General features: G+C 41.3%; 1 protein-coding gene and 1 pseudogene across 3 annotated transcripts; both read right to left on the bottom strand.

Annotated features, from left to right (window-relative positions):
• Positions 1-1,377: 1,377 nt before the first annotated feature.
• LOC148115832 (uncharacterized) lies at positions 1,378-20,582 on the bottom strand. 2 transcript variants are annotated; one of them, XM_087884234.1, is made up of 6 exons: positions 20,530-20,582; positions 7,902-8,474; positions 7,024-7,141; positions 6,825-6,904; positions 5,916-6,042; positions 1,378-4,213 (listed from the first exon to the last, which is right to left on the bottom strand). In XM_087884234.1, exons 2-6 carry the CDS (start codon positions 8,409-8,411, stop codon positions 2,838-2,840), a joined length of 2,211 nt encoding a protein of 736 aa, XP_087740360.1. In that variant the 5' UTR covers positions 8,412-8,474; positions 20,530-20,582; the 3' UTR covers positions 1,378-2,837. The 2 variants fall into 2 exon arrangements, with proteins under 2 accessions (XP_087740360.1, XP_087740359.1); XM_087884233.1 differs by lacking the exon at positions 20,530-20,582 and adding an exon at positions 10,672-10,824.
• Positions 14,328-20,650, bottom strand: LOC148115831 (uncharacterized; annotated as a pseudogene). The gene is made up of 6 exons (XR_015731755.1): positions 20,530-20,650; positions 18,951-19,523; positions 18,580-18,697; positions 18,389-18,468; positions 17,500-17,626; positions 14,328-15,972 (listed from the first exon to the last, which is right to left on the bottom strand). The product of XR_015731755.1 is annotated as an uncharacterized LOC148115831 (transcript).
• Between the last annotated feature and the right edge of the window lie 1,746 nt (positions 20,651-22,396).

Genomic DNA, 22,396 nt, shown 5'->3' with positions numbered 1-22,396 from the left:
GAGGCAACAACAAAAGGTATCAGATAACCTCTAATAAAGTTGTGGTTTTTATTTTTATCTAAAATATATTTGAAGAATAACGTGACAATTGTGTTTGATATTTTGGAATACCAGGAACAATATAATGAAAAACAACCAGGAATATTTCTACATGCAGAGAACACATTTGAGTATTTGGTCTTGGCAAAAACCACAAGCAGGATTAGGGATTCACCTTGTTCTGGTTTGCACTAGAAAGGAAATTTATGTATGCATGGCTAAGAAGGTATACATTTGAATTATTTTTAAAAAAATTTAATTTATATGCCGCCCTTCTCCGGAGACTCAGGGCAGCTTACAATGCGTTAAGCAATAGCCTTCATACTTTTTTTATACAAAGTCAGCTTATTGCCCCCACAATCTGGGTCCTCATTTTACCTACCTTTGAAAGGATGGAAGGCTGAGTCAACCTTGAGCCTGGTGAGATTCGAACTTGCAGTAATTGCAGGCAGTTGGTGTCACTTTAGCACCACTTAAGCTGCTACGCCACCAAGGCTCTTATTATTACTCAATTATATATGAATTATTACTCAAATGATACTTGTATGAGATTTTAGACAACTATAGGCAGCCGACAATTTACTATAGTTTACTAATTGTTCAAATTTCAGAAGCACTGAAAAAAGTGACTTATGACCATTTTTCACATTTATGTAACTTGCATAACATCCCGATGGTCACCTGATCAAACCTCAGTTGCTTGGCAACTGATTCATGACAGTTTTTTTTTTTTTATTAGATTTATATGCCACCCTTCTCCGGAGACTCAGGGCAGCTTACAATGTCTTAAGCAATAGCCTATGTCCGTGATGGCGAACCTATGGCACGCGTGCCACAGGTGGCACATGGAGCCATATCTGTGGGCACACGAGCATTGCCCTAACTCAGCTCCAGTGTGCATGCATGTGCCGGCCAGCTGATTTTCAGGCCTTCTGGGCCCACCGGAAATCGGGAAAAGGTCCATTTCCGGCCTCTGGAGGGCCTCTGGGGGTGGGGAAGGCGGTTTTTGCCCTCCCCAGGCTCTAAGAAAGCCTCTGGAGCCTGGGGAGGATGAAAAACGGGCCTACCAGGCCCACTGTGCCATCGTGTGCCAAAAGCGGGGGTTGCACGGGAGGTGGTGTCTGTGTGCATGCACGGCGGGTGGGGTGCATTGAATTATGGGTGTGGGAATGCGTGTGCACAACCCGCCTGCGCTCCCCCCGTTTTTGGCACATGACGGCAAAAAGGTTAGCCATCACTGGCCTATGTTAAGGATATTGTTGTTGTGTTACCAACCAGCAGAGTGTAGAGCACAGACAAACGTTGCTGAGAGCAATGAATAAGAGATGTGCAAACTGGTTTATCAAAAGTTTACTTTATAGTGAAAAAACAATCTCATAGTCTTTAAATCAATCCAAGTCTTTGCCAGTTAAATCAGTCCAGTGATACAAAATCTTCTTACCATACAAACAGTAGTTGGTTAGAATAACAAACTCACTCTGGTTCACAAACTACGATGGTAGCAGATCCATCCAACGATGATAGCACAATGGTAGCAACTCCACACACTATGGTAGCTTATCATCAACTGAATATGTTACAGTACCTTTCTTAAATACGTTTACAACCAGTGATTATCTAATTACAGCATGACTCAGCATTACAATGAATGAGCAGTAAAACTTTAAAGTCACACAATACATATTCATATTAAAGTCACAGAACACATATATTGCCTGGACAACTTGTTAGGCTCAAACCATATCTTAACAGCCTTCATACTTTTGTATATTTTATACAAAGTCAGCTTATTGCCCCCACAAACTGGGTCCTCAATTTACCTACCTTAGAAAGGATGGAAGGCTGAGTCAACCTTGAGCCTGGTGAGATTCGAACTTACAGTAATTGCAGACAGCTGAATGTTAATAACAGGCTTTAGTCTGCTGAGCTATCCAGGCTCCAGTTGCATTGTCCCTGGGTCATGTGAACACCTTTTGTGAGCTTCTGGCATGCAAATCCAATGGGGAAGCCAGATTCATTTCACAACAGTGTTACTAACTTAAAAATTACAGTGATTCACTTAAGAAATGGTGCAAGAAAACTTGCAAAATGAGGAAAAAAGCATTTAATAACTGTCTGGCTTGGCAACAGAAATATTGCACTCAATTGCAGTCATAAAGTGAAAACTACCTAGATTTTTATTGAAGCTCTTTCCACAGTTTCTTTATTGATATGGTTTCTCCCGTGTGTGGATGCTTCTATGGCAGGTAAAATGTTACTCCTTGCAAAGCACATTCCTCACTCCATGCATTCATATGTGGGTTTTTTCTCCAGTTTGGATCCTTTTATGGGAATTGAGATCACAATTCTTTCTAAAGCCCTCTCCACGCTGCAAATATTTATATAACTTCTATCTTGTGTGGATCCTCTTGTGGGAATTAAGACGAGTGCTGCAAGTAAAGGTCTTACGACAATACATACATTTATAAGGTTTTTCTCCTTTATGATTCACTTGATGGATAAGAGTCTTACAATAAGAGAAGGTCTTTCTACACTCCATGCATTGATACGGTTTCTCTCCTGTGTGGATTCTCTTGTGGGAATTAAGGCATCTTTCTAAAAGTAAAGGTCTTTCCACGCTCCATGGATTCATATGGTTTCTCTCCTATATGGATCCTGTTATGGGAGGCAAGATAACTACTCTTCCTAAAACCCTTTCTACACTCCATGCATTGATATGGCTTCTCTCCTTTGTGGATCCTCTTGTGGGAGGAAAGATTACTACTTTTACTAAAACCTTTTCCACACTCCATGCATATCTAAGGTCTTTCGCCTGTGTGGATCCTCATGTGAAAATTAAAACTGGTGCTACAAGTAAATGTCTTTCCACACTCCATGCATTTATAAGGCTTCTCTCCTATGTGGATCCTCTTATGGGTATTAAGATTATTGCTACTAGTAAAGGTCTTTCCACACTCCATGCATTGATATGGCTTCTCTCTTGTGTGGATCCTCTTGTGGGAATTAAGATTACCGCTACAAGTAAAGATCTTTCCACACTCCATGCATTTATAAGGTCTTTCGCCTGTGTGGATCCTCTTGTGGGAGGAAAGATTACTACTCTTCCTAAAACCTTTTCCACACTCCATGCATTTATAAGGTCTTTCGCCTGTGTGGATTCTCTTGTGGGAATTAAGACTGCTGCTAAAAGTAAATGCCTTTCCACACTCCATGCATTGATATGGCTTCTCTCCTGTGTGGATCCTCTTGTGGGAATTAAGATTACCGCTACAAGTAAAGATCTTTCCACACTCCATGCATTTATAAGGTATTTCTCCTGTGTGGATCCTCTTGTGGGAATTAAGATTACCGCTACAAGTAAAGATCTTTCCACACTCCATGCATTTATAAGGTCTTTCGCCTGTGTGGATCCTCTTGTGGGAATTAAGACTGCTGCTAAAAGTAAAGGCCTTTCCACACTCCATGCATTGATATGGCTTCTCTCCTGTGTGGATCCTCTTGTGGGAATTAAGACCACTGCTACAAGTAAAGATCTTTCCACACTCCATACATTTATAAGGTATTTCTCCTGTGTGGATCCTCTTGTGGGAATTAAGACCACTGCTAAAAGTAAAGATCTTTCCACACTCCATACATTTATAAGGCTTCTCTCCTGTGTGGATCCTCTTGTGGGACTTAAGACTACTGTTACAAGTAAAAGTCTTTCCACACTCCATGCATTTATAAAGTCTTTCTCCTGTGTGGATCCTCTTGTGGGAGTAAAGATTACTACTCTTCCTAAAATCTTTTCCACACTCCATGCATTTATAAGGTCTTTCGCCTGTGTGGATCCTCTTGTGGGAATTAAGACAGCTGCTAAAAGTAAAGGCCTTTCCACACTCCATGCATTGATAAGGCTTCTCTCCTGTGTGGATCCTCTTGTGGGAATTAAGACTACTGTTACAAGTAAAGGCCTTTCCACATTCCATGCATTTATATGGTCTTTCTCCCAAATCGGTTACTGGATGGTTTGGAAGCCAACTGACCAGAGGAAGATCTTTTTTAATTCCACTTTGATATTTCTTTGTTTCATCACTCTTTGGTTGCATCTGATCTACAAATTTCCTTTCCTCCCATTTCAAATGGATCGCTTGGTGTTCCTTCTTGCAATTCTTATTCTCTTGCCCATTAAAACCTTGAAGAAGAAAAAGAAAAACTGTAGCTGTAGGGGAACAATCAAAACTTTTCTTCTTAAATTTAGCCAAGAATCATCAATGTATTTCAGCTGTTTTGTTGGCAAACATGAAGAGTCCAAACGAAGATTATAGCAAAGGCCCATTTCCAAGTGATCCCCATATAGTTGGACTGGATCACAGTCCTTATCTAATCTTTGGCAGGGGACAATTCCACGGTACTACAAACTCCCGAAGTGCATTGGACACTGTTGCATACAGCAACATACCCACCATCTCCCAACTTCAATAAAAGTTTAATCTCCACTTGTCTGCAGAGCAGAATCTTTGAAAGTCAAAGGGAATTTCTGGATGGCAATAGCTCCCCACCCTCAATTTAGACTAATGCCAAATTCAGTACACAAGTGGGCATATCTCTAAGAAGGGAACATCCCTCTTAGAGGTCATCCGGTGAGTTATAGCAGCTCAGGGCCATTAGGAATCCAGTGACCAGGTTCAGGAGGGAATACCAACTCCTGGTAGCCAGAATTTTGCTCAAGAGAGGCCTCTTCCTCAAATTCCTCCTAATATCTTTTATGAAATATTTTCTATTTGATGAGCAGAAAGCTTTTTTTTTAAATTTACTTTATGCAAAAAGCCCGGGTATGCAATTTTTCCAATTTCTCTTTCAATAAATTTCCTTCTTCCATAAAGTCAGTTTGGTCAAAAGGTTAAGACACCAGGCAAAAACTAATAAATTTACAGACATTTCTAACATTCTCTTTTCACTTTATCATTATTGGGTACCCAGTGTAGATTAATGAGAAAAAAATGAATTTCAACAACTGTAGAATCATGCTGCAGCGTAACAAAATTGACAAAAGTAAAGGGAGTCTGAATACATTCTGAATGCATTCCATATCCTTCCTTTATTTTTTTTAAATAATAAAGGCAGCAGACAAACGCAATAGTCCTTCCTCCTGCTATTTTCCCTATAACAACCCTGTGAAATGGGTTGAGCTGAGAGAGATTGGCCCGAAGTCACCCAGCCAGCATTCATGCCAATGGAAGAACTAGTATTCACAGTCACCCTGTTTCTAGCCTGGTATTTTAACCATTTCCAAGTGTTTCCGGGTGTTTCGCTGCGCTCTGAAGACCCTGTTGTTCCGCCAGGCCGGGCTATTAACATAACGTTTTAAATTGGGGTATTTTAAATTTCTGGGATTTTAATTGGAGCCTAATTATTTAATGATTTTAAATTTTAATTGTTGTTTTGTTTCTGTGTTTTTAAATAGGCTGTACACCGCCCTGAGTCCTTCGGGAGAAGGGCGGTATAGAAATAAAATTATTATTATTATTATTATTATTATTATTATTATTATTATTATTATTATTATTATTATTATTATTATTATATTATTGTTATTGTTATTGTTATTATTATTATTATTTGACCAACCTGACTTCATGAAAGAAGGAAATTTATTCAAAAAAAATTGGAAAACTGCATAGCCTACCTTATTAGATAAAAGAAATGGTTTTCCTTAAGAGAATGCCTTCTGCTCATAAAATACAAAATACTCATTCATGCTGCAGCATAATATAATTGAAAAAAGTGAAGGGGATCTGAATATTTTCTCAATGCACTGTAAATAAGTGATTTTTTTTCAGAAATAACTTTTAAACCTCTTCTCTATGTTCTTGGACAGAGAAAGGGATTCTTACTTAGGTAAGCCAGATTCCTGGAATTCTCCAGCATGACTTCCCCATGAAGCGCTTTCTGGTCAGCATCCAGTTGAGACCACTCCTCCTTGGAGAAATACACGGCCACTTCCTCAAAAGAAACAACATCCTGAACAAGGACACAAGTTTCCTTAGTAACAGATAATCCCAAGAATAATGGGATAATTTTATTCCACCAATTCTAGAAAAGAGATCTAGTGAACAAAATGGGTATCCTCTGCAGAATTAAGAATAAGGTCTCACCGCTTTTGGCTGATGGTACAACTAAATCATGGTTGATCAAGATGGAAGTGTTTGGAATGCCTTACGGTATAAGCAACTAAAATATTCTTGGTCAATGGACAGTTGGATCTTAAATCCAATACTTATCAGTTACTCCCATTTTTCCTAGGATGGGCAGAGCAAAATACTGGCAAAACCCAGCTGACATGTTTTCCAATGGCTCATTTTATACACTGAGGAACCAACGTACCCCAACTCCACACCTTCATGAAGAAGTTGGAAGAGCTTGTAATAGTACTCAATATGTCTATGGAGATTCTCAATCACCAGGTCACGGTAGTCCCAAAGATGCTTTTCAAAAGGCAAAAAAGAATATTTTCTTTATAATTGTGTGTGAGAATAACCCTGGGAGACAGAAGGAAGAGCCCCGATGCTGACAACAGTCTGGTTGATGAAATCTGATGGTGAAGGAGGAGGGGTGGAGAAAGCGACTCACAAAGGATCCCCTCAGAAGGGAGAAGGTAGGTAAACTGAGTGTGAATGTTCAATGACCTGATGTCAAATTCATATTCCTTAGAAACAGCAATTTTATACATTGAACTCTAGAACAAAATGAAATCCATCCAAGATTTCATTGGATGGACCTTTTCCGATCTTACTTCTCCTTACCTGAAATAGCAGTTCAGCTAATCCTTCATCTCCAGGACAAAGAGGTGATTGTAAAAAATCCAAGGACAACTTCCTACTCTCTATGAGTAAGAGAAAAATAGTGGAAGCAGATTTGTTAAAGAGAGAGACTCCTAAAAGTGGTGTGGAATAATCAGTTAAATGTTAAAATCTCACCTCACACAGAAAGAACTATACTTACCTTGCGTAGCATCTTGACTTTGATCTTTCTGGAAGTTCTCCCTGAACAGCAGCTCTTGAGAAGATCTGAATGAATCTTTCCCCCTGTTAGGATACTCAGTCACAACTTCCAGGGATTTCTGGACATGATGTAAGAGGAGAAACAAAGCAGGGGTGAAATCCAGCAGGTTCTGACAGGTTCTGGACAACCGGCAGTGGAAATTTTCAGTAATTTGGAGAACCGGCAAATACCACATCTGGCTGGCCCCCGAGTGGGGCGAGAATGGAGATTTTGCAGTATCCTTCCCCTGGAGTAGGGTGGGAATGGAGATTTTTTTTAAAAAATCTGATTTATATGCCGCCCTTCTCCGGAGACTCAAGGTGGCTTACAATGCATTAAGCAATAGCCTTCATACTGTTGTATATTTATACAATGTCAGCTTATTGCCCCAACAATCTGGGTCCTCATTTAACCTACCTTAGAAAGGATGGAAGGCTGAGTCAATCTTGAGCCTGGTGAGATTTGAACTTACAGTAATTGCAGGCAGCTGAATGTTAATAACAGGCTATTAGTCTGCTGTGCCACCAGGCTCTATTTTGCAGTATCCTTCCCCTGCCACACCAAGCCACGCCACAGAACCGGTAGTGAAAAAATTTGGATTTCACCATTGAAACAAAGGAAGAGCACAGAGATAGAAATGAATTATCATACTGCACCTTCAAACTAGCAGACCCCAATGTTCATTGCTGAAACAAAATGGAAGAATTACCCCAAATACATCCTCTGGAAGAATAGAACAGATGCCCTTAGGAATTAATAATCCCAGAAAATTCTGCCAGAAAGGAATTGACAACTTCAGAGAGATCCTCTTTAGAGCTGCCATGATTCCATTCTCCCACCTGCAACTCTTCCTGCATGTTTTCCTCCTCCTGAGTCAGCAAGAAGCCTTCAGCCAGGGACACCGCCTGGGAACTGGTCTCTGCTCCACACTCCCGCACCCATTTCGCCACCTCTGGGGAAAGGACAGCCAGCAATTGTTCCAGGAGCACCAGGTCCAGCATCTGAGCCTTGGTGTGTTTTTCTGGTTGCAGCCACTGACGACAAAGGTAGTGAAGCTGAGTGCAAACATCTCGGGGACGGCTCCCCTCCTGAAACTGCACTTTTGTGAAGTGACAGCATTGGACCTCTGAACTATTGGATGCCTCTTTGTGGCTCTTCTGCCCAGGACTTGCCCCATTCTTCCCACAGCTCCAAGGCTGAGCAGCTGAAAGGCCTTTTGTAACTTCTGTGTCTGCTGGGTGTTGTCCCTCCATCTTCTCTCTGGTCTCTAATAAAGCTCCAAAATGGACCCATGGATCTCCACAAGTCTTTCTGTTCACAAGAGGTCTGGCCAAATTTTCCAAGGCCATTCAGCTCTCTTCCCAGACAAGATTCTTAAGATTCTGGAAGAACCAGAAAATTTTTTGATGTATCTGAGATGGAAAAATGGGGAGGAGGGGAGGGAAGGGAAGATTAAGTAAAGAAATTTGTATGAACCCACCAAGGTTTGTGGGGAAATCTTATTAGTCAGCTTGCTCTCTCTACATATCGGAAAATTTGCCTTGAACCCTTCAGGATCAATGTCTATCAAAATATTGGAAAAATACATTTAAATATGTTTTTGATTTCTACTTCCTAGTTTCTATTAAAAATTTAGTTTTTATTTTTATGTCTTATTTTTATAAATTACTCTAGGCAGAAATTATACATAATACTCCTTCTTACTGTTTTTGCCCCAACAACAGCCCTGTGAAGTAGATTTAATGTGAATAAAGTAGGAATCATACAGGGTCAGTTACATGAACACTAAAGGACCCTCTCTATTCACATTATTATAAGGGAGAAATGTGCTTCTTTGGAGATTATATTAAAAATCAGCTAAATCCCATTATTGGTAATATATCTTCTGATGAGGCCTAGCTGTCACGGAAGGACAGCCATATGGAAAACATCTGAGGGGCCTCGCTGTCAAAGACACAAGGACATATATGTTACAAAGAGTTACTTAATCCAATAAACTTACCTAAGGACAGCAATAAATCTCCTTTATTAGTAATTACAGAACTAAGGAAGGTTGTCTAGCTAAAGATAATCTTATAAAACTAGAAAATAATGGTTTAGTAATTAGGAAGTGTCAATTATCATATAACAAGTGTATGTTAACCATATATGGAAAAATGCATGAGCTCACTGAATCCTTTGTCTTGGATATGTATAAAAGCCGTTGTATCAGAACTCTTCTTTTGTTCAGAATTTCAGGTACAAATCTGGCTCTGAACCTGCACAATAAACTGTATCTGGCTGACCCAGGAATGTTTTTCAGTCTTTCATTCCATAACAGATTGGGCTGAGAACTGGGATGGGCTCAAGCCTTTCATGCTGTTGTAGAATGAAGGGACCAAACAACATTCCTGGGTCAGCCAGAGACAGTTTTATTGTGCAAGGTTCAGAGGCAGATTTGTACCTGAAGCTTTGAACAACCCAAGAGCTGTGATATCTCTGTTTTTATACATTTCTAAGACAAAGGATTCAGTGAGATCATACATTTTCCATATATGGTTAACATGAGATCATACATTCTCCATATATGGCTAACACACACCTGTCATATGATAATTGACACATTTCCTCATTAGTAAACCATTATTTTTAGTTTATAAGATCTTTAGCTAGACAACCTTTCTTAAGTGCTGTGGTTGCTAATGGGAAATTTACTGCTATCCTTGGGTAAATTTATTGGATTAAGTAACTCTTTGTAACATATATGTCTTTGTGTCATTCACAGTGAGGTCACTCAGATGTTTTCATTTATGGCTGTCCTTCCGTGACATCTAGGTCTCATCATAAGATATATTACCACTTAATGGGGTTTAGCTGCTTTTAATGTAATCTCCAAGCAAGCACTTTTCTCTCTTATAATAATGTGAATAGAGAGGGTCCTTTAGAGCTCATGTATCTGACTCTGTATGATTCCTTTCTTTTATCCACATTAATGCCAAAGGTTGGACTAGAAGTTAATCTCCTGGTTTCAAAGCCTTGTGCTTTCATCACTGAGCCAAATGGTCTCTCTGGCTAATCATAATTTAATACAATATAATTTAAAAGACAGTTTAATAGCATTTCTATTCCTGCATAGTTTAAGAAGTCCTTGTGCACCTTGCACCCAACTTGCACACGGAGTTGAAGCCTTGCATGCAAAGCCAGCAGGAGGGACTCCGACCGCTCGCTTCTCTCGGCCTAAGAAGGGGAAGGGAGGGAAACCCCTTCGGAAAACGGGGCCATGAAATATGCAGGAAACTGTCCAGGAGTCACGACTGACTTGGAGGCACAAATCTCTGTTTTGCAGAGACGACCTCTCCTCCTCTCCCTCCATGCAAAGCTCTTCCCGCCGAAATGGATTGTAAATCCTCTTTTCTGCGACCCTGTTTTTTTTTTCCCCCTGGGGGCAAATGGAAGGGCGCGAAGCTTTGCTTTCTCCCCTGCCTGGTCCTTGCATGCACAGGGACGGCAGGGGAACATGGGGCCAATGGCTCCCCCTCCCCCTTTCCACGACTCCGAGCCTGAGGAATGTGAGCGTCCAGCGCGGGAGAAAAGTCACCCACCCACCCAGTCACTGAACCCCCCACTCACGTCTGTACCTCCAAGTCCAAGTCTTCCCTGCAGCCTCTTCCCTTCCCTGAAAGGCTCCTCCGGGCACTGGAGAACCTTTCAAGCCTCGGGAGTCTCGCACCCCTCTCCACTTGGGAAAGAGACCGGCGCATGCTCAGTTCTCTCGCAAGCGAGGGAGGGAGGGAGGGAGCTGCACCGCTCTTCGAGGGCGCCCCCTAGAGGATCCTGTGTGCATTGCGAGAAGATCCTGCAACGGCTCAGGACGTCGTGTTCCACACGTATCTGGGATGATGGGCATTAAATTTGAAGGAAAGGTTTCCTCTAAGATTGCCTATCTAGAAAGGAAGTGGCCTGTCCGGCAGGCGTCAGTTTCTAGATTTTCCCTCTTTTTAATGCCTAAGAACCGTCTGTGATCTTGTGAAGATTGAGAAAATCTTTGTGGAGACTCAAAAATCCCTTTCCTGAAGAGCAGCTTCTCTGAAGGGTCTCCAGGGATTCCCAGGAGGAGACCTCAAAAATGAGCAAAATCCTGTCAGAAATGGCAGGGCGGTCAAAAGACAAGGAAGAAAAGTCTCTCTATGAAACCCAGCCTGTGTCTTGTGGCGGATGGCAAACTCAGCCTTGAAGTGAGGGGAGATCAGGGGGCTGGCAGAGACACAGGGAGGAAAGTGAAAGGTTGAGGAAATTTGAGATTTGTATTGATTTTTCTTTAGTGAGTTCAATTATTACAGCTGCCATTCTAAATTCAGGCCTCTGCTTAGCCAAGGAAACACTAAAGGCAGCCTGTAATACTGAGAATAACCATACGTCCCAATGAAAATGAAGCATTAAAAGAAAATTCCCAAAATCGAGTGAAAGCTCAAAGTTGTGGACCTTTAAATTTTTTTACCTCAAAACAAGCTGCCATGATGGAGAAATTAAGATTGGGAGAATAAAGTCTCATATGTGACTAGAGAAAAAGTGGAATCACAAAATGAAGGAAAGCAAATACTGAAAAATGAATATAAATCTCAAATACTACGAGGCAAAAAAAAAAGAGAGAGAGATGAATAGTTTTATTTTGGTTGTTGAATAGGCAATACACCTCAGGAAATTTGAGTAGGAACCTTAAAATCTTTGGAGTAAAAGAAAATTTTTTCTAGTCAAATGTAAAGATGATTTTACCCTTTCCTGAAGCTAAAATCCCTACTAAGTCATTCATGCCCTAGTCACTTCCCGTCTTGACTATTTCAACAAGCTCTATATGGGGCTGCCATTTGTTGTAAATCAGAGGTCCAGGCTTTTGCTCTGTTTCAAGATGTTTTCCAAAATGTCTCTAAGATATCTCTCCCGGTCTCCCCGAGAGCTTTATTTTTATAGTTTTACACAAGCAGATAAAAGGTAGCACAGTAACAGGGTTCTGGTTGGATAACTTATTCACCCCCCTCTCAAGATGCCGTCCTCTCTAGGTGAGATTATCCGTCCTCTCTAGGTGAAATTATTAAGGCCTCAAAAATGAGGAAAATCCTGTCAGAAATGGCAGGGCGGTCAAAAGACAAGGGAGAAAAGTCTCTCTATAAAACCCAGCCTGTGTCTTGTGGCGGATGGCAAAGGGGCTCAGCCCTGATACTTAGCCCAACAGAAGTATTGAGGCAACAAGAAGAGGTTTCAGATAACCTCTAATAAAAGTTGTGCTTTTTTTTTATCTAAAAGATACTTGAAGAATAACATCATAGTTGTGTTTGATATTTGAAACAATATAATAAAAACAATTAGAAATATTTCTACATGCAGAGAAGACCTTTGAGTATTTGGACTTGGCAAAAACCACAAGCAGGATTAGGGATTCACCGTATGGAAGCCCAGATCTATCCAAATGCCGTGGACTATAATAAAACGAAAACTTATAAAGATCTGTTAAATATCCGGGGGAAACTAAGAACGAGGCAAGAACTAAAAGAGATGGGTACAGACATTGACTGGTGGCCGTATGCACAAATAAAATCAAGATACAATAAAGATTCGGCTCAATTTGAATTCCAAAATGGTCAAACCGAATTAGACAAAATTTTGCAAGGGACACAGGACAAATTGATTAAAAAAATCTATAATTACTTACGAGGATATAAATTAGAAGAAGAGGTAGTGAAAGAAAATATGATAATTTGGGCAAAAAAATTCGGTTATAGTATTCAATTAGACAAATGGGAAAAACTATGGAAAATAAATTATAAATTGACAATGTCTGTACCCTATAAAGAAAATCTCTACAAAATGTTTTATAGGTGGCACTTGCCACCAGCCAGATTGGCAACAATGTTCCCCGGCACGCCACCAACATGTTGGAAATGCAAACACCACAAAGGCACCTATTATCATATGTGGTGGACCTGCCCAATGGCGAAACAATATTGGCAAAGGATCAAAATACAGTTAGAGGAAATAACATGCCAAAAGATAGAACTAAGACCAGAAACCTTCCTACTAGGTATAGTGAACGGACACTACGAAAAAGAAACAACATACTTAATCATATACATGATAACAGCAGCACGAATACTATACGCACAACATTGGAAGAGTAGTGATATACCAACACCAGATAAAGTAATTAATAAAATTATGGAATGTGCGGAATTAGATAGACTCACCAAGGAACTACAAAACAGGGAAGAACATGATTATTACTTAGTATGGGAAAAGTGGTATAGTTAGTTGAAAGATAGAAAAGAGATGAAGTAATAGGAAATAAACAAAATGACCAAATATAGAAAGATGAAAACAAAGTACAGACATAGGTCAATAAAGGACAATTGTAGATAGATAAAAAGAAATCACCAAACAAGGAAGAGTCAAAATACAAAGAAAAATGTATATTACAGTTGCGATAAACTGGACATGTATTGAATTTGGTGTTTACATGTTTTTATGTTTTGTACGTCTTATTGTGTTCTGTTTGTATTTATAAATAAAAATTGGAAAAAAAAAAGAAATATTTCTACATGCAGAGAAGACTCTTTGAGTATTTGGACTTGGCAAAAACCACAAGCAGGATTAGGGATTCACCGTGTTCTGGTTTGCACTAGAAAGGCAATTTATGAATGCATATCTAAGAAGGTAAACAATTTATTTGAATTATTTATTTAGTTTTATTTTATTTATTCAATTTATATGCCCCTCTGCGAAGACCCAGGGCGGCTCACAATACACTCAAAAAATCACTATAAAAAAACGTAAAAATTAAATTACTCAAATGGTACTTGTATCAGATTTTAGACAACTATAGGTAGTCGTCAATTTACTACAGTTCATTTCGTGATTGTTCAAAGTTACAGCAGCATGGAAAAAAGTGACTTATGACCATTTTTCACACTTATGGCCATTGCAACATCCCCAAAGTCACCTGATCAAACGTCAGATGCTTGGCAACTGATTTATGACAGTTGCAGAGTCCCTGGATCATGTGATCACCTTTTGTGAGCTTCTAACAAGCAAATCCAATGGGGAAGCCAGATTCACTTCATAACAGTATTACTAACTTAACAACTATTGTGAGTCACTTAACAAATGTGGCAAGAAAAGTCGTCAAATGGCATAAAACACAATAACTGTCTTGCTTAGCAACAGAAATTTTGGCCTCAATTGCAGTCATATGACGAGAACTACTTGGAAAAAAAAAAAGCTCACAAAAAGCCCTCTCCACACTGCAGACCTTTATTTGACTTCTATCTTGTGTGGCTCCTCTTGTGGCGATGAAGATGACCGCTATAAGTAAAGCTCTTTCCACACTCCATGCATTTATAAGGTCTTTCTCCTGTGTGGATCCTCTTGTGGGAATCAAGGTTATTGCTACGAGTAAATGTCTTTCCACACTCAGTACATTTATAAGGTCTTTCTCCTGTGTGGATCCTCTTGTGGGAATTAAGGTCATGGCTACGAGTAAATGTCTTTCCACACTCACTACATTTATAAGGCTTCTCTCCTGTGTGGATCTTCTTGTGGTTATAAAGATTATTGTTACAAGTAAATCCCTTTCCACACTCCATGCATTTATAAGGTCTTTCTCCTGTGTGGATCCTTTGATGGATTATAAGGGACTCAGAATAACAGAAGGTCTTTCCACACTCAATGCATTTATACGTTTGTTCTCTTTTGTGGATCCTCTTGTGGGAATTAAGACTACTCATAGCAGTAAAGGTCTTTCCACACTCAATGCATTCATAAGGTCTCTCTCCTGTGTGGATCCTCTTGTGAGAATTAAGACTACTGCTTAAATAAAAGGCCTTTCCGCAATCCATGCATTTATAAGGCTTCTTTCCTGTGTGGATCTTCTTGTGGGAATTAAGACTACTCATAGCAGTAAAGGTCTTTCCACACTCAATGCATTCATAAGGTCTCTCTCCTGTGTGGATCTTCTTGTGGGAATTAAGAGTACTCATAGCAGTAAATCCCTTTCCACACTCAATGCATTTATATGTTCGTTCTCCTTTGTGGATCGTCTTGTGAGAATTAAGACTACTCATAGCAGTAAAGGTCTTTCTACACTCAATGCATTCATAAGGTCTCTCTCCTGTGTGGATCCTTTTGTGAGAATTAAGACTACTGCTTAAATAAAAGGCCTTTCCGCAATCCATGCATTTATAAGCTTCTTTCCTGCGTGGATCTTCTTGTGGTAATAAAGAGTATTGTTACAAGTAAATCCCTTTCCACACTCCATGCATTTATAAGGTCTTTCTCCTGTGTGGATCCTTTGATGGATTATAAGGGACTCAGAATAACAGAAGGTCTTTCCACACTCAATGCATTTATAAGTTTGTTCTCTTTTGTGGATCCTCTTGTGGGAATTAAGATTACTCATATCAGTAAAGGTCTTTCCACACTCCATGCATTCATAAGGTCTCTCTCCTGTGTGGATCCTTTGATGGATTATAAGGGACTCAGAATAACAGAAGCTCTTTCCACACTCAATGCATTTATACGTTCGTTCTCCTTTGTGGATCCTCTTGTGGGAATTAAGATGACTGCTACGATTAAAGGACTTTCCACACTCCATGCAGGTAAATCGTTTCCCTTCTGAATGTGTATTTTTATGAGAAAAGAGATTATCGGATATATTGAACCTCTTTGTACACTCCATGGATTTATATGGTCTTTCTCTCTGATTGATCGCTGTATGGTTAGGAAGCCAACTGACCTGAGGAAGGCCTTTTTTAACTCCACTTTGTGATTGCTTTGTTTCATCACTCTTTGGTTTCATCTGATCTACAAATTTCCTTTTCCTCCCTTTTGAATGGATCGCTTGGCGTTCCTCCTTGCAATTCTTATTGTCTTCTCTATTACAGCCTTGAAAAAGAAAAATGAAAACTGTACCAAGAATAGGGGAACAAGCAAAACTTTTCTTCTGAATCGTCAATGTATTTCAGCTGTTTTGTTGGCAAACATGAAGAGTCCAAGCAAAGATAACAGCAAAGACCCATTTCCAAGTGAAATGATCCCCATATAATAGGATTGGATCACAGCCCTGATTTAATCTTCCATATGGGACAATTCCATGCTGCCACAAACTCCCAAAGTGCATTGGAAACTGTGTCATAATGGGGCAGCAACATACCCAGCACTTCCCAACTTCAATAAAAGTCTCATCTCCACTTGTCTACAGAGCAGAATTTTTGAAAGTCAGAGGGAATTTCTGGATGGCAATACCTCCCTACCCTCAATTTAGGCTAAAGCCAATTCCAGTACACAAGTGGGCATATCTCTAAGAAGGAAAGATGCCTCTCAGAGGTCATCTGGTCTTCGTTATAGCAGCTCAGGGCCATCGGGAACACAGTGACCAGGTTCAGGAGGGAATAACGAATCTTGGTAGCCAGGATCTTGCTCTGTCCATTCAGCCTCTTCCTCAGAGTCTTCCTAATATCTTTTATGAAATCAGTATTTTGTATTTCATGAGCAGAATGCTTTTTAAAAAAACAAACAATTTACTTTATGTAAAAAGCCAGGCTATGCAGTTTTTCCTTCAATATATTTCCTTCTTCCATAAAGTCAGTTTGGTCAAAAGGTTAAGACACCGGGCTAGAAACTAATAAAGTAACAGGCATTTTAAAAAAAATACTTTGTCATTCTTGGGTACCAATAAGGAGAAAAAAATGAATTTCAACAAATATAGAATCAAGCAGTAGCATAACAAAATTGATAAAAGTGAAGGGAGTCTGAATACATTCTGAATGCATTCCATATCCTTCCTTTATTTTTTGTAAATAAAGGCAGCAGACAAACCAAAATTTTTTCTTCCTGCTGTTTTCCATACAACAATCCTGTGAAATGGATTGGAGAGAGTTTTGGCCCAAAGTCACCCAGCCAGCATTCATGCCTAAGGCAGAACAAGTACTCACTCACAGTCACCCAGTTTCTACCCTGGTGTCTTAACCCTTTGACCAAACTGATTTTATGGAAGAAGGAAATTTATTCAAAGAAAAATTGGAAATCTGCAGGTTGTGTCTATGTTCCAGGATGAAGAAGATAATTTTGACTCACTTGGTGCTTTTACTGTTTTATCCCATGTATAAATATTTTTCAGCAATGTAATTGTTGAAAATTATTTCATCTTATTTGTTTTGATAAAAAAATAGCATCATGCTTTTTTAACACTTAAGAAAAAAAAGAAAAGAAATTGTTTTCTTTAAAAAAATGCTTTCTGCTCATAAAACACAAAATAACCCCTTTCAACAACTGTTGAATCATGCTACAGCATAACAAAATTCTACAAAGTCAGAATGCTTTCTGAATGCATTGTATAGAAATGATTTTTTTCCCCAGAAATAACATTTAAGCCCCTTCTCTACATTCCTGAGCACAGAAAAGAATTCTTACCCAGGTAAGCCAGATTCCTGGAATTCTCCAGCATGACTTCTCTGTGGAGTTCTCTTTGGTCAGCATCCAGTTGAGACCACTCCTCCTTGGAGAAATACACGGCCACTTCCTCAAAAGAAACAACATCCTGAACAAGGACACAAGTTTCCTTATTAACAGATAATTCCAAGAATAATGAGATAATTTTCTTCCACCAATTCTAGGAAAGAGATCTAGTGAATAAAATGGGCATCTTCTGCAGTATTAAGAATAAGATCTCACTGCTTTTGGCTGATGACACAACTAAATCATGTTTGATCAAGCTGGAATTGTTTGGAATGCCTTAAGGTATAGGCAACTAAAATATTCTTGATCAATTGACAGTTGGGTCTTAAATCCACTACTTGTCAGTGACTCCCATTCTTCCTAGGATGGGAAGAGCAAAATACTGGCAAAACCCAGCTGATATGTTTTCCAATGGCTCATTTTATCCATTGAGGGACCAACGTACCCCAACTCCACACCTTCATGAAGAAGTTGGAAGAGCTTGTAATAGAACTCTATATGTGTACGGAGATTCTCAATCACCAGGTCACGGTAGTCCCAAAGATGCTTTTCAAAAGGCAAAAAAAGAATATTTTATTTATAATGGTGTGTGTGAACAACCCTGGGAGACAGAAGGAAGAGCCCCGATGCTAACAACAGTCTGGTTGATGAAATCTGATGGTGAAGCAGGAGGGGTGGAGAAAGCGACTCACAAAGGATCCCCTCAAAACGGAGACTGTGAATGTTCAGTGACCTGATGTCAAATTCATATTGCTTAGAAACAACAATTTTATACATTGAACTCTAGAACAAAATAAAATCTATCCAAGATTCATGGACCTTTTCCTATGTTTCTTCTCCTTACCTGAAGTAGCGGTTCAGCTAATCCTTCAACTTCATCAGAAAGAGGTGATTCTAAAAACTCCAAGGACAGCTTTCTACTCTCTGGGAGAAAGAGAAAAATACTGGAAGCAGATTTCTTAAAGAGAGACACTCCAATAAAGCAGAGCAAGAGAATCGGCTAAATATTGAACTCTCACAGTAAGAGCTTGTTACCTGGAGTGGTGTCCTGAGTTTAATCTTTGTGTAAGGTCTCCATGAACAGCAACTCTTGAGAACATTTGAATGAACTTTTCCTGTTCTTGGGATACTCAGTCACAGCTTCCGTGCATTTCTGGACATGATGTGACACAAGAAAAAAAGGAAAAGTACACAGATAAAAATTATCACACTGCATTTTCAAACTAGCAGGCCTCAATGTCCATTGCTGAAACTCAAAACAGAATGGAAGAATTGCCCCAAATACATCCTCTGGAAGAATAGAACAGATGCCCTTAGGAATTAATAATCCCAGAAAATTCTGTCACAAAGGAATTGACAACTTCAGAGAGATCCTCTTTAGAGCTGCAATGATTCCATTCTCCCACCTGCAACTCTTCCTGCATGTTTTCCTCCTCCTGAGTCAGCAAGAAGCCTTCATCCAGGGACACCGCCTGGGAACTGGTCTCTGCTCCACACTCCCGCACCCATTTCGCCACCTTTGGGGGAAGGACAGCCAGGAATTGTTGCAGGAGCACCAGGTCCAGCATCTGAGCCTTGGTGTGTTTTTCTGGTTGCAGCCACTGACGACAAAGGTAGTGAAGCTGAGTGCAAACATCTCGCGGACGGCTCCCCTCCTGCAACTGCACTTTTGTGAAGTGACAGCATTGGACCTCTGAACTATTGGATGCCTCTTCGTGGCTCTTCTGCCCAGGACTTGCCCCATTCTTCCCACAGCTCCAAGGCTGAGCAGCTGGAGGGACTTTTCTAACTTCTGCATCTGCTGGGTGTTGTCCCTCCATCTTCTCTCTGGTCTCTAATAAAGCTCCAAAATGCACCCATGGATCTCCACAGGTCTTTCTGTTCACAAGAGGTCTGGCCAAATTTTCCAAGGCCATTCAGCTCTCTTCCCAGACAAGATTCGTAAGATTCCTGAAGAACCAGAAATTTTTTTGATGTATCTGAGATGGAAAAATGGGGAGGAGGGGAAGAAAGGGAAGAGAAGATTAAGTTAAAGAAATTTGTATGAACCCACCAAGGTTTGAGGGGAAATCTTATTAGTCAGCTTGCTCTCTCTACGTATTGGAAAATTTGCCTTCAGGATCAATGTCTATCAAAATATTGGAAAATACATTTAAATGAGTATTTGATTTCTACTTCCTATTTTCTATTAAAAATTTAGTTTTTATTCTTATGTCTTCTGTATTACTTTTGTAAATTACTCTAGGCAGAGATTATACATAATGCTCCTTCTTACTCTTTTCCCCCCAACAACAGCCCTGTGAAGTAGATTGGGCTGAGAACTGGGATGGGCTGAAGGCTTTCATGCCAAAGGTTGGACTAGAAGTTAATCTCTTGGTTTCAAAGCCTTGTGCTTTCATCACTGAGCCAAAGGGTCTCTCTGGTTAATCATAATGTAATACAGTATAATTTAAAAGACAGTTTAATAGCATTTCAATGGCTGCATAGTTAAGAACAAGTCCTTGCACCCCTTGCACCCAACTCCTTACACACGGAGTTGAAGCCTTGCATACAAAGCCAGCAGGAGGGACTCCGACCGCTCGCTTCTCTCGGCCTAAGAAGGGGAAGGGAGGGAAACCCCTTCGGAAAACGGGGCCACGAAATATGCAGGAAACTGTCCAGGAGTCACGACTGACTTGGAGGCACAAATCTCTGTTTTGCAAACACTTCTCCTCTTCCTCTCCCTCCATGCAAAGCTCTTCCCGTCGAAATGGATTGTAAATCCTCTTTTCTGCGACCCTGTTTTTTTTTCCCCCTGGGGGCAAATGGAAGGGCGCGAAGCTTTGCTTTCTCCCCTGCCTGGTCCTTGCATGCACAGGGACGGCAGGGGAACATGGGGCCAATGGCTCCCCCTCCCCCTTTCCACGACTCCGAGCCCGAGGAATGTGAGCGTCCAGCGCGGGAGAAAAGTCACCCACCCACCCAGTCACTGAACCCCCCACTCACGTCTGGACCTCCAAGTCCAAGTCTTCCCTGCAGCCTCTTCCCTCCCCTGAAAGGCTCCTCCGGGCACTGGAGAACCTTTCAAGCCTCGGGAGTCTCGCACCCCTCTGGACTTGGGAAAGAGACCGGCGCATGCTCAGTTCTCTCGCAAGCGACGGAGGGAGGGAGCTGCACCGCTCTTCGAGGGCGCCCCCTAGAGGATCCTGTGTGCATTGCGAGAAGGTCCTGCAACGGCTCAGGACGTCATAAATTTGAAGGAATGGTTTCCTCTAACATTGCCTATCTAGACAGGAAATGACCGCTCCAGCAAGCATCAGTTTCTAGATTTTCCCTCTTTTTAATGCCTAAGAACCGTCTGTGTGATCTTGTGAAGATTGAGAAAATCTCTGTGGAGACTCAAAAATCCCTTTCCTGAAGAGCAGCTTCTCTGAAGGGTCTCTAGGGATTCCCAGGAGGAGGCATCAAAAATGAGCAAAATCCTGTCAGAAATGGCAGGGCGGTCAAAAGACAAAGAACAAGAGTCTCTCTATGAAACCCAGCCTGTGTCTTGTGGCTGATGGCAAACTCAGCCTTGAAGTGAGGGGAGATCAGGGGGCTGGCAGAGACACAGGGAGGAAAGCGACAGGTTGAGGAAAATTAAGATTTGTATTGATTTTTCTATTTCAATTATTACAGCTTCCTTTCCAAATTCATGCCTATGGGTAGCCAAGGAGGATTAGAAACACCATAAGCAGCCTGTAATGTGAATAATCTTGAAGTATAGATCCTGATGAAAAAGAGGTGTAGGAAGTTAGCACCCACCCCTTTCCCTTTTTTCGCCCCGAAACCACGGATGATCTCACCCAGCGACTTCACATAAATGTTGAACAAAAGGGGCAAGAGAACCGACCCTTGCGGCACCCCACACACACTTTACACACACCCCACACACTTTATGTGAAGCCGCTGGGTGAGATCATCCGTGGTTTCGGGGTAAAGTGCCATCTGTATGCTGATGACACTCAGCTGTACATCTCCACCCCGGACCACCCCAACGATGCCCTTGATGTGATGTGCCGGTGCCTGGAGGCCGTGTGGATCTGGATGGGGAGAAACAGACTCAGGCTCAACCCGTCCAAGACCGAGTGGCTGTGGCTTCCGGCATCCCAATATAGTCAGTTGGTGCCATCGCTGACTATTGGGGGTGAGTTGTTGGCCCCCACAGAGAGGACTTGCAACTTGGGTGTCCTCCTGGATACACGGCTGTCTTTAGAAGAGCATATGACGGCCATGGCCAGGGGGGCTTTTTATCAGGTTCGCCTGATCCACCAGTATCATCCCTTTCAGAATCGGGATGCCTTACGCACGGTCACTCATGCTCTCGTCACGTCCCGCCTGGACTACTGTAATGCTCTCTACATGAGGCTCCCCTTGAAGAGCACCCGGAGGCTCCAACTGGTCCAGAATGCGGCCGCGCGGGTGGTTAAGGGGGCGACTCAGCACTCCCGTGTAACACCTCTGCTGCGCGAGCTGCACTGGCTCCCGGTGGTCTTCCGGGTGCGCTTCAAGGTATTGGTTATCACCTTTAGAGCGCTCCATGGCTTAGGACCCGGGTATTTACGAGACCGCCTTCTGCCACCGATAGCCTCCCACCGACCAGTACGCTCCCACAGAGAGGGGCTCCTCAGGGTGCTGTTGGCCAAACAATGCTGACTGTCAGCCCCCAGGGGGAGAGCCTTCTCTGTGGGGGCACCTACCCTCTGGAATGAGCTGCCCCCGGAGATATGCGGATCCCGGATCTGCGCACCTTTCACTGTGCCCTAAAGACGTTTTTATTTCAACAAGCCGGGCTGGCTTAACTCTTTTAAATTGTTTTAATTTTTAAATTGTT

Source organism: Pantherophis guttatus, chromosome 2 (assembly GCF_059756535.1).
Source record: "Pantherophis guttatus breed Tessera chromosome 2, ASM5975653v1, whole genome shotgun sequence".
NCBI classification, from domain to species: Eukaryota; Metazoa; Chordata; class Lepidosauria; order Squamata; family Colubridae; genus Pantherophis; species Pantherophis guttatus.
The sequence above is the reverse complement of the archived record's forward strand: the minus strand, read 5'-3'. Positions and strand labels throughout refer to the sequence as shown.

What these genes read in the sequence shown, in the direction of transcription:
- LOC148115832 (XM_087884234.1), bottom strand. Translation starts at nt 8,411, where the DNA reads ATGGCCTTGGAAAATTTGGCCAGACCTCTTGTGAACAGAAAGACTTGT. An exon ending in ACATGCAGGAAGAGTTGCAG is followed by an intron (nt 7,142 to 7,901) that starts GTGGGAGAATGG and finishes CATCATGTCCAG; the next exon opens with AAATCCCTGGAAGTTGTGAC. An exon ending in CAGGAATCTGGCTTACCTAA is followed by an intron (nt 4,214 to 5,915) that starts GTAAGAATCCCT and finishes TTCTTCTTCAAG; the next exon opens with GTTTTAATGGGCAAGAGAAT.